Below are 11,089 nucleotides of genomic sequence, written 5' to 3'. Positions count from 1 at the left end.
CTGCAGCAGGATCATGTGCATGTCCCCCAGCAAACACCTACTGAGGCTTCATTCTAAAGTTTGCATTTGAAATTGTGAGATCCCAGCACAGGATATGAGGCATTAATGACTGACCATAATTAATTCTGACTTTACAGTCTCGGTACCTGGTCCTCCTTCTTCACTATTGAGCATGGGGGGGGGCAGGACAGGAATCCCAGTGCCAATAGCACTGCTTGTTTGGGAATACTAAGGAGAGATTGTCCACAATGGAAGGTACCAGCTTGCACTGTGGCATACTTGCTCATTTTGTGCTAGATTTGACTCATTCTTTCATTGGCAGTTTTTGTTGGACCTCTTCTGAGTTATTTGCATCTGCAGTGACTGTCAAATAAAGGCCACCCAGGTTAATGCTGTTTACCATTTGCAAGTGAGAAGTGAACCTCTATTTAATGAAGAAAATATTGTGTAAAATGTGTCACTGTACTGGCAACATTGTGCTGCAACTTGTGTTGTTATCATGTTGACGCCTGTGTGTGTTAATTTCTCTCCTACTTGTCATGACCTCTGTGACCTTGTGCTTCAGCATTGCAGTGCCAAACTGTGGAAGGAAAGTATGCAGAAATTCATGTCTCGTTAGAGTTCATCCAAATGGAAGGAAGAACTGGGACAAAGCCCAGTTGGAATCTTTGTGGAGACAAATGTTGGGTTCTGAACAGATTATCTGTGTCCTCTCTAAATAATCTTCCTGTCCCTATGTTTCCGTGGGCAGACTTGTGTTTGGCTTTCAGATGGAGAGATCAAGGCAAGCATCTTCATGCCCTGACTGGAAAAGATCCATCATTTCAGTCCATGTGAAATGATGAAGTCAATCTACCGTCATCTTGTGCTAAAATCTTTAGCAATCATTGCATTTTCTGATACAGGCAACAAAAATAGTGTTCAGTAGAACACTAGTAGAGCCATATGCCAGGGTAGGAAAAACGAAGGTGGATATTTTTTTATGCAAACTATTTAGGATGGACAACTTTTGCTTTCTTATGGAGCAGTACTTCTGGAGCTAAAACGTGTTGCTGCCTTTTCTGGGAGATAGACCTTTCCACAGTCACCTCTGGCAGTTGTTTTTCAGTTGTGTTTTGATTGGTTTTGGCAATAAACCATTTCTGGACTGTAGGGAGACAGTGATCCAGGGCGGAGCAAGCAGGAGGGCTGCCCGAGCCCCGCTCGGTGCAGGAGCACCGACAGGAGATGCGTGTGCCGCAGGCTCCATCCCACGGCCGGCGGGAGCGCCCTGGGAATTCACAGGCGCATCCACAGCAGCTGAAATCCTGCACGGATGGTTCCGAAGCCACATTTCTTGCATAACCAGAAAGGAATCAACCAACCTGCCAAGGAAACTGGGTTCAAGGCTTTCTGCACAAAACAGCCGCGACAGGAGTGCAGGGAATGTTGTAAAAGCAAGGCAAAAGAAACGGGCTTTGGAGAAGGACAAGAATTTGATGAGGCGAAAGCCGCTTGGAGGTGCTGAAACGCGGGGTGTCAGTGGGAGAAGAGAGGGAGGTAATGCAGCAAACGCGGCCAAGAACCTGCAGGGAGATTATCCCGGTCAGAACGTGCGGAGCAGAGGAGAGGAGGAGAGCAGAGGAGAGCAGAGGAGAGGGAGGAGAGCAGAGGAGAGGGAGGTAATGAAGCAAGCGCGGCCCGGAGCCTGCGGGGCGATCATCCCGGTCCGACCGTCCCGCGGAGCAGCCGTCCCGGCAGAGCTCGGTGCTGTCCCCGCAGCGCCCTCTGCTGTGCGCGGCGGGGAACGGCGCCCGCTCTCCGCGCCCTCCGCGCCCGGCAGCACCCACGGACCAAGATTGCACCGGGAGCAGCGAAAGGAGCTGCACCCGGAAATGCACTGAAATGTGTTCATTTTACCGCTGGGGTCTACTGGTTGCGTGTTCTAGCTCTGCTTTATCTTTTACCGAAAATGAGCTTTATCAGGGAGCTGAAAATCCTTCACAGGGTTATTTGGAGGCTCTCTCTCTCTACAAACAATAGTAAAAAATCTGTAATGCGCTTTTGCTTCAGTATGTGCAAACACAGGTACCCACACCGTGTTCATTAATTAGAAGTGTAACAACTACAGTCATTCTTCCCTCTTTCACATTTAAGATCCTGGAAGTTTCATGGAAAAGTTCTAAGGATGTTTCTGACAATTTCAGGGTTTTTTTTCAATATTGTTCAAGTAACTAATGGAAGTAAGGGACCAACTGTTATGCTTGTTGGGAAATTGTTTCATGTCCTGACATTTCCTGCTTTTTATAAATCATGATTTCCATTTCCAGTGCTTTTGTCTTGCTGTTGTTACTCAGGTACAGACCTAACAGCTGGACCCTGCTGTGCCTGCCACTGGCTATGTCTTCAAGGAAGTGCAAAGCTCATTAGCTTGTTTTCCAACCTCAGATGTGCTCAAATGCTCCCACACCACATAGCCATCCAGCACTGAGCCTGTCCAGTCAGCAAGACATCCTACTCCTACAGCGTGCTCTACTTAATCCAACCAATCAATACTGACAACGCTGAGAATCAGGAAAGAAATGTCAGGTAATTAACTCTGAGCACCTTCTAATTACTGCTACATGAAAAGCACCCTTTCCTCCCATCCTTGACCTGTTAGGTTGGGTTTTGTTTTGTTCCAAGACTTCACAGAACAAACTGGGACTTTGCAAGACCAGGCCTGGAGGGGGGTTTGGTACCACACTGAGACTGGCAGGGTAGGGGGACCCTGAAGGTAAATTTGGTATTGGAAAATGCTGAGTTTGCACATCTCTATATTCTGTTCAGAAACGGGTCCTATTGCCATCACAGCTTTTTAAAAGGAGGTATTGGCAGAATACATAACCCAAGGGTTTTCACTAGTTCAAAATGCCACCAGAGACTTGGGAGAAGCAAATCTGCTTTGGGATTTTCCAGAATTTGAGACACAAAGCACATTGAATATTTTATTTATCTGGTAAAATGGTAAAAGGATTTTTAGTGGCTTTCCTTTGTCCTCTGTAAAATAAACATCTTTAGTCCAGGTCCAAACAGGATCGGGGAAATTTACGAAGTACAGCTGGGCTGCATTTTATAATAAAACAGCAGAAAATCCAATCACGAAAAGTAGGTGGAAGATGACATCTGCAAGAGAAACACAGGCTATATGTGACTACTTCCCTGTCAGCTCCCTTTCACCTTTTCCTCCCACCCCATTCAATAAAACTGCGTGGCCTAATGTGGCTCTGTCAACATATCAAATGTTAACAAGTAGACTTTTAAAGGTGTGTTTCAAAGTCTTGCCAATCAGAAATGCTTCCAGACACTCCAGTTAACCTAGTAAAACATGATTGTTCCTTTTTGGGAAGAGGGTGTGACAACTAGAGAAAGAATATTGTTCGGTATTGGAAGTAATTGCTATGATTTTATTGTCTGGTGTGAGGAACAGACCAAAAGAAGGAAAACAAAGTATATAACACTGGGAAATAAAATCTGATTTTGAAATGTTCAATCTTCTGTCAAATTTACTGATATTTCAGGTTTTTTCTTTGAGATATGGATTTTATGTTGACAAAGACACTCAAAATCTGTATTTGGGATTGATACTTTCATTGTCATCCTTTGCTGTTTACCTGAGAATGTGTAAAATCTGGATAAACCTTTGCCTGTATAAGAGAGGAGGAAAAAGATTACATCAGGATGATGTTTAAAATAGGGCAAAGTGCACCAGTGTGCTTTGTGAAAGCAGAACAGGAAACATTTGTCACAGTTTGAAATTCTGAATATTTCTTCCTCTTGAATTTACTGTTTGAAATTGTAAATGGATCCTCAGTTCTTTTACCTTCTAACATCGATAGGGGTTTACTGGTGCAACATAATGGATTGTAATAATTCTACCGTATCTGTATTTGTAATTTTAAAGTGGCTTTCAGATTGGTGCAGATACACTTGATAAACAAGTATAAAGGGCTCTAGTGAAAACATAGTTTGTTCCAAGGACTTGTTTCAAAAGATGAACCAGCTCAGAGAGAAATCCCTGGTGCCTGCAGGAGGCAGCAGTTGGAGGGAGCAGTCGCTCTGCAGTGGGGAGGCCGATGGCAGTGCCATCAGTGTGTCAGGAGGGATAGACACAAATCATCCCTGCAACACATGACAGTGTCATGGATATGCTGAAGTACAGACCCACAGTGTAAAGAAAAACTTTCCTGCTGCTCCTGACCTCTCTCCCAGTCATGTGCAACCCATCAGAGCGTGTCTGAGCTGCTGCTGAGGTCACAGGCAGGTGAGCAGAGCTTTCACTGCCAGCTTGGTGTGTCAGTGGCTTGGCCATTTATCATAAATGCCAAAGGGGTGCCTTGACTCACTTGGCAAGAGAAGAGAATGTCACTGAGCTCTTCTGCCAGAGCTGGAAGGGACCAACTCCTGTTCAAGACTCCTGCTGCCCTGGGAGAAAGGGGTCTGGCAGAGGGCTGTGGCTCTCTCCTCTTGCTCCTATCTGCCAGCTTCATTGCTTCCCAAAGGGAGAAGCACCCCAGGAGCCCAGGCACTTACTGCGCACGGTGATCTCCGCCACCAGAACACCTCCGGTTTGTTCCGCGCGCTGCTTGCGCTTGTCGCATGTCTCAAGAGAGAAGAGAGAAACCCATGTATACCAAAGCAATTAAAAATTATTTTAAAAAACCCAGGCAAAATTCTTATGTTCCCAACCAACCAAGGAAATTGCTGCATATTTTTTTTTTCTGCCTTTAATTATTGGGGGTTTTAGTGCAGGAGAGATTTAAAGAGAGTCTTTGCAGTTCATTTTCTGAAGATTTTGGTGGGCTGCCTTTCCCACCCTGCCTTAAAAAAAACTCCTGTCAAGAAGAGGGAAATTGAGCTCCATCTGTTTAACCCCTGACCTCTGTGAAGGCTTCTGTGGTCGTTCATTGCTGATGATAATTATTGCCCATTGGGTAGAAACAGGAAGCAACAAATCCTTTCCGTATAGATCAGCTCATGTCCAGCACTAATGATGCCTGTCACAGCTGACAAGGTCTGTATTGGAGGCAGTGCTCTGCAGATTAAAGGTCCTTGTGCATCCTGACCTTTGCAGATCCCCAGCTGTGGGCATTTTTATTACAAACTCAGCATGTAGTAATTCTGGTTATGAGTTGCTTGTAAGCATGGACCACCAGCTTGGTTCAACCTTAATTGCAGGAGACCACCAGCTGCATGTTTGAGTGGGAACTGGACTCAAGGGATGTTGCTTGATGGAGCAATTATCCTGCACTGGAGGGTGAGGTGGGAATTCCACACAGTGCCTGAAAGGATGATCAAGCAATTATCCTGCACTGGAGGGTGAGGTGGGAATTCCACACAGAGCCTGAAAGGATGATGTAGGTGTTAGACACTACTGCCAGAGGGGCACATATGAAGTAATGAGTTTGTGTTTTCTTTTAACTCTGATCTGTGGCTGCATAAAAAGTTTAAGAAATCTTAAAAATCTACAAAATCATAGAGTTTTTTCTGTTGCCTTTGAAACTTAGAATTTCTAACAATGCATTTTTGGCAAACATGCAAATTTTGCACAAGTAAGTTCCTCCTACTTAGCACTGAAGCTGTATAATACGAAATGCTGCCTTAATTTGCTCCTGGACTGAGAAAGGGGTTTGAATGAAAAATTTGGCTCGCCAGAAGTGATGTTTTCTCTTCTCCAGCAAGAAACATCTGCTGTTGAAATGACAGCATGTTGGCCAGGGAGTACTCTGTGCTTTCATTTTAGGTTCAATAAAATTCTATTTCATTGCATGAGAGAAAGAATGGCAAAGCTCTGACTTGGTGAAGGGTGGAAACAAGTCTTTAAAGAAAGACATTTTATAGGCACCTGCCTTTGTTAAATTATGTGCCTGTATAGCACCCCACCCATGCTCCCATCTAAGGATACAGGAATCCACTCTTCTACCTCAGTTCCTGCTCCAGAGACAATTTATGTATTTTATGCAGAGTAGGATGAATGCAAGAGCAATAACTTACTGCAGCATGGCAGGGAAGACTTTCCTTGGGAAGGAGGACTGGGAGGTTTGAGACAGGCTCTCCCACTGCCCCCGGGGTGCTCTTAGCACTGAGATACTTGATAAAACAGAAAAAAGCTCAACTTTTTCCTTTTTTCCAGGCTTGTGTTTAACTGTAGCTGTTTGTCAGACACAACTGTACTCTGGTATATCAGCACGAGCTGAGTTTTTCAATGGCTACCTTATTTCTCAATACATTTAAACAAGTTTCCCAATGTTGCCTGTGGCTTGGCAGGGGTCGGGCTGCACAGCTGGGTTCACACAGCGCCTGCCTCCATCTGCTGAGAGCCCTGGCGCTGGCTCTGCACCTGCCTACCCTCGGGGAGGGCTGGCCATCCTCTGTCTGAAGGTGGCACCGTGTGTGTTTCTCCAGCAGGGAGGCCTTACCACGGGGCAGGAGAACTTCTCGCTGTCGCAGACGTGCGTCTCGCAGTGCAGCCAGACCTTGGACAGCTTGGGGATGTTGCGGAAGCGGAAGGCGTTGAACTGGAACGTGGCCCGGTTCGTTTTCCCGTTCTCGTGCACTAGGATGGAGTAGTCCGTGGCACACCTGTGTTGTGTGTGGAGAAGCAGTGTCAGAGCCCCCATGGCTTCAGTGAAACATCTCCTGAGGTGACCTCTGATGAAAGCATTTGCCCTGCTGTGGACCAGCTTCTCCTTTGCTGCCTTATACCCCACAACAGCTTTGCAGTCATCCTCAGGGCTGGGCTGAGTAGAGATGCTCCCCTAGGTCCCACCAGCACCTACCCCTTGGTGATCAAAGGCCAGTGGATCTGGTAGAAATACTCTGAGGAGGGAGTTGCCCAGCAGTTGTTGAGAACAACTTTAAACCTGGGGAGATACAAACCCACAGATTAGCAAGGAATGTCCCAATTGCCAATTTATTACTCATTCCTCCTTTCTTTGCCTACCTGTCACTTAAGCCCTTGGCTTCCACTCCAGCAAATATGTCAGAACCAATTTCTGATGTTTCAACCACAAAGGGGGCTTCCTTTATACTTGAGAACTTGGCATTCTTTGAAAGACAAAGACAAAGGCATGATCCATTACTTGTAACAAGCAAAGCAAGGCATGATTCAACCTCAGACACTGCTGGAGAGATGGACCCCAGAAACCTGCAACCTCCAAACTCTTCACTGTCAGTAGGATTATTGCAAACCCAAGATGATGTTTAAAAATATTTTTGTTAATATTTGGCATATAATGATGATCAGTGAGAGAAATTGATGCTGTTTGAGTTGTAGCATGTATTGCATGTATTGTCACAGAGCATGGGTGGGAAGCAAGCTTGCTGCTGCTTCTGGTGGTGGGGGAAGCTGCTGGGAGCGAGAGTGAAGATGAGTGTATGGAATGGGAATGGAGTTGGGACATGGCCACATGTTGAAGGAATGAAGACAAGCATAAATCACACAAAAAAAAGCCAGCGTGCTGAACATAGAGCAGTGTGGTGCTCAGCTGAAATTTTTGGTTACAAATACACTGAAATGCCCATCTTAAATCCCAATGCTTCTTGTTGGGTAAGATGGTAACCAAGCTAGCACCAGAATTATACAAAGAATATCAGGTTTAGTCCTAGCATTGGCTTACCTAGTGGTAAATACTCCTTTTACATATAATTGGCATATAATTTTAACACAGTATGCTCCTAGTTTTCTAGCTGTGCTAAAATAGAGAGGCTGGTTTGGAGCTTTTGACTGTGCTTTTGTGGAGAAAAGATTCCAGGATTAGGAGCTGGCTGCTCCAGCAGTGCAGTGGAGCTACAGAGAGGAGAGGGATGCTTCAAAAGATCTGCCTGATATCAAGGGACAATATTTTGTTGGCAAAAAAATTCCAGCATGACCTAAAGATCTGTGGGGTACATGAAATATCTGTCAGGTGAGAGGACCAGAGAGAAAGCTGCAAGAGAAATGCAAGGAGCTTTGCTGAGTCTATAGAGGCCATGCAAGGCCAGGAGTATGTGCAGATTCATGCTGCTCTTGCAGTGGGACTACACACAAGTTTTGATTTTTCTTATAAAACCAGTCAGCAAGTTAGAAATGTACCTCTCAGCAGAAAAATCTGTCTGATTCTGAGGGATTAAAAGAACAGCTGGCATGAGTCTGCTCTGTTCACTTTAAGTATATCCCTGTTAATCAGCAGAAAGAAGAAACCCCTGCCAATGCCACTGCAATTATCTGTTCCAGGCTAGTAATGTGTTCCATGACACATAAAAGTCAGGAGCAGCAGCCCTGTTTTTTCCAGCCCTTTGGCTGAAGCCTTTGTAGGGTAAAGGTGAAGGTGTGGGTGGCAAAGAGCACTTACAGAGTAGAAGTTGAGGGACAGTTGGCTTTCAAATGAGCCGGAGCTCCCGTTCTTCACATGGACAGTGGCCACCCTGGGGACAGGACAAAATTCTGCATGAGTGAGGCATGGTGATGAGGGCAGGGAGAGACACACTCCCAGAAGAGGATGTACCTTTGGTCAAAGGCAGCCTGGTTCACCAGGTAGTTGGCATTGTATGTGCAGGTGAATGAATAATTCACAGGCTGGCTCTTCACAATCACTGAGGAGTCATTGGAGACGATGGAGTTATAGAAGTGATACACGGGATTCTTGAACTGTGAATGGTGAGACAGAGAAATGTGGGCAGTACTGAGTCCTTAAGGCATAAGGAATCAACTTTGAAACATGAAGATTTTTGTGTCTAAGCAGCCTCCCCCAAGGAAACATGGTTTGGTAGCTCTTCATATGCTGTGCTGCCTATTCACATGCCTTACTAAACCTAAGTTCTGTGTAACACAGGTGCAGCTGAACAGCAGACTAATATCACTAAGCCAGTGAGTATTTTGCCTGGAACTGCAAAGGACAGCTGTGTGATTCTTCCTTCTCCTTGACTCTGCAGTTTGCCTCCTTCTTCCATTGGTACCTAAAGCTTACTTCAAGCTGAAGAGGCTAGGACTCTCTCAAGTGAGTGCAGCCATTTCCTGAGTCAGAAATGCTGACCTTCATAGTCTTACCTCTGACTGTGTGCCACAGTAGGATTTGTTTTTAGGTGACAGGTCTGGGATTGTGAATTGGTAATATCCTGAATCGTGGATCCCATTGTAGCAAATGCCTCCAAGTGCCAGCTGATTAACCTCCCATCCATAGGGACACTCTGGAATTCTGGTAATGATGGTTTTAGGATAGCAGTATACCAGAATTACATCTGGAAGGAAAATGATAGACCTGGAGTTATTCAGTAGTAATTTCCTTTCAAAGAGGTGGGTCCACCCACTTACTTTCCATTGGGCTTAACCTTCTGTGAACAGGGGTGTGTGCTGGAAGGTCCCCTAATGAGAGCAGCTTTTGCTACACAAAACAGACCTTTAAGTTGTTAAATTCTGTCCTCTTTGGAAGAGTTTAGCCTTTGCCTTCTAATCAATGCAGAACGTTGTGAAAATTTTTTATCTTTCTGGAATAGCCAATTGAAAAGCAGAAACACTGGTGAGAAACCTGAAGTAAAAAAGGACTGCACTGAAAATGTCTCATTAACTTATGCTGCAAAGCTGGCTTCTGTAACACCACTGACTCTGTAAAAATAATACTGGTGAGGTTGTTTGGTAGGATTTGTAGATCTGCACTGTTTTGTACTGGGGTATAAATCTTGGCCACAATAGATATTCTGTCTTTTCTCCTCTTGGACTGGCACTGTAGTGCCAGTACAACCTAAATTTTTCCAATTGTCAAGTCAAAAGCCAAGATTTAAAACTGAACTGAAGAATCTAGGCCTGCTAACAGCAATAGGAAATGACCCAAACTCCCAGCCCTGTTAACATCAGTGCTGTGTATTTCCAAACATGGTGATTGCTAATATACACATGAATGCTGAACATCATAACAGACAGACTGATAGCTTCATGATAGCAGAATTTGATATTTTTCACAGGCACAGCTAATTTGAATGTCCAGTGGAAATTTTAAGGGCAAATATTGACTAAGCATTAGTGACCTGAAAACTGGGGAAGACTTCCAATTACTACAGTGAGAAAAAAAGGTACCCTCCCTGGAATTATTCAGTTATTTCTTTTAAAGCCCTTGCCACTCTCATTTTTTTCTACTAAAAGCCTCATTTTGCAGCCTTTCCATGTCTGCTAGGGAATAATCTTGGAAAGTCAAGTAGAGACATTAACAATTTGCTTTTTCTGATTAACAAACCTTCAGCACACGCAAGCTGATTCTGCTTGTATTAATGCTCAGATTTAAAACTGGCAACTTTAGAGCTATGAAAATTCCTACAGTTAAGGGAAACTGCTTGTGCAAATAAAGGTACTGAAATAAATGGCTAGAGGGCCAAATACTTTAGATATACCATGAAATGACTGACAGCAACCTGACAGCAGTCATGCACTAAAAAGCAAACACTGAATTGAGGCATATCCCAACAGATTTCTAGAGCACATTTTGTAATTGTAGTGAAATCTGTTTTACAGGTCTGTCAGGCATCAGATCACTTCAGTTTCTAGGCACTAATCAGTGTGCAATTGGAGCCTTACCTTCAATCATTTTTGTAATTTTATTGCTTTATTATAACGGTTTGGTTCACGAGTTCAGCCCAGCACATTCAATCACCACTGGCAATCTGACTGTAGTCTGTGGGACTAAAACCCAGTTTGAGCAGCAAAGATCTGCTGCATCTAGCCTGCATCTAATTTTCTGTACTATTACAGAAAATTTCTAATTGTTTTTGTTCCCTTTGCTATTTTATGCTTTTGTGATTAACTTTCTTGCACGATGATTATTGCACAGGATTAGCTACATGCCAAATTCTTTGTGGGGTTAGGACTTGTATGGAACATTCTTTACTGTGCTAGCTCAAAGCAGGTCAATAAAAGAAATTTAAGGACTTGCTCTACAGAATCCACAGTTTAACTTTCTGAAGGAAAACCTTTTGATTTTGAATGAAAAAACCCTGTGGCATCTTAACTACAGGAGAAGATCTTAGGAGATTTAAGTTATTTTACCTGCTTTATTTGGAGTGCAAGGCCCTGCAAGAGCTCGAGCCAAGATGACCAGCAGAT

At 44.2% G+C, this 11,089-nt stretch overlaps 1 protein-coding gene across 1 annotated transcript; it reads right to left on the bottom strand.

Annotated features, from left to right (window-relative positions):
- Positions 1–1,917: 1,917 nt before the first annotated feature.
- On the bottom strand, positions 1,918–10,415 carry TECTB (tectorin beta). Its single transcript, XM_050975969.1, has 8 exons — positions 10,381–10,415; positions 9,047–9,281; positions 8,505–8,647; positions 8,352–8,424; positions 6,962–7,065; positions 6,798–6,881; positions 6,438–6,600; positions 1,918–4,621 (listed from the first exon to the last, which is right to left on the bottom strand). The coding sequence occupies exons 1-8, from the start codon at positions 10,413–10,415 to the stop codon at positions 4,505–4,507; spliced, it is 954 nt and encodes a 317-aa protein (XP_050831926.1). The 3' UTR covers positions 1,918–4,504.
- Positions 10,416–11,089: the final 674 nt, after the last annotated feature.

Source organism: Serinus canaria, chromosome 6 (genome assembly GCF_022539315.1).
Source record: "Serinus canaria isolate serCan28SL12 chromosome 6, serCan2020, whole genome shotgun sequence".
Classification (NCBI taxonomy): Eukaryota; Metazoa; Chordata; class Aves; order Passeriformes; family Fringillidae; genus Serinus; species Serinus canaria.
This window is presented reverse-complemented; position numbering and strand designations above follow the sequence as displayed.

Excerpts from the sequence above, each read along its gene's own strand:
- TECTB (XM_050975969.1), bottom strand. The coding sequence starts at position 10,415 with ATGACTGCTGTCAGGTTGCTGTCAGTCATTTCATG. Across the intron at positions 7,066-8,351 it reads TGTCCCTCAACTTCTACTCT|AATGCCAAGTTCTCAAGTAT; the intron begins GTAAGTGCTCTT and ends TGTCTTTCAAAG. Across the intron at positions 4,622-6,437 it reads AGAAGTTCTCCTGCCCCGTG|ACATGCGACAAGCGCAAGCA; the intron begins GTAAGGCCTCCC and ends TTCTCTCTTGAG.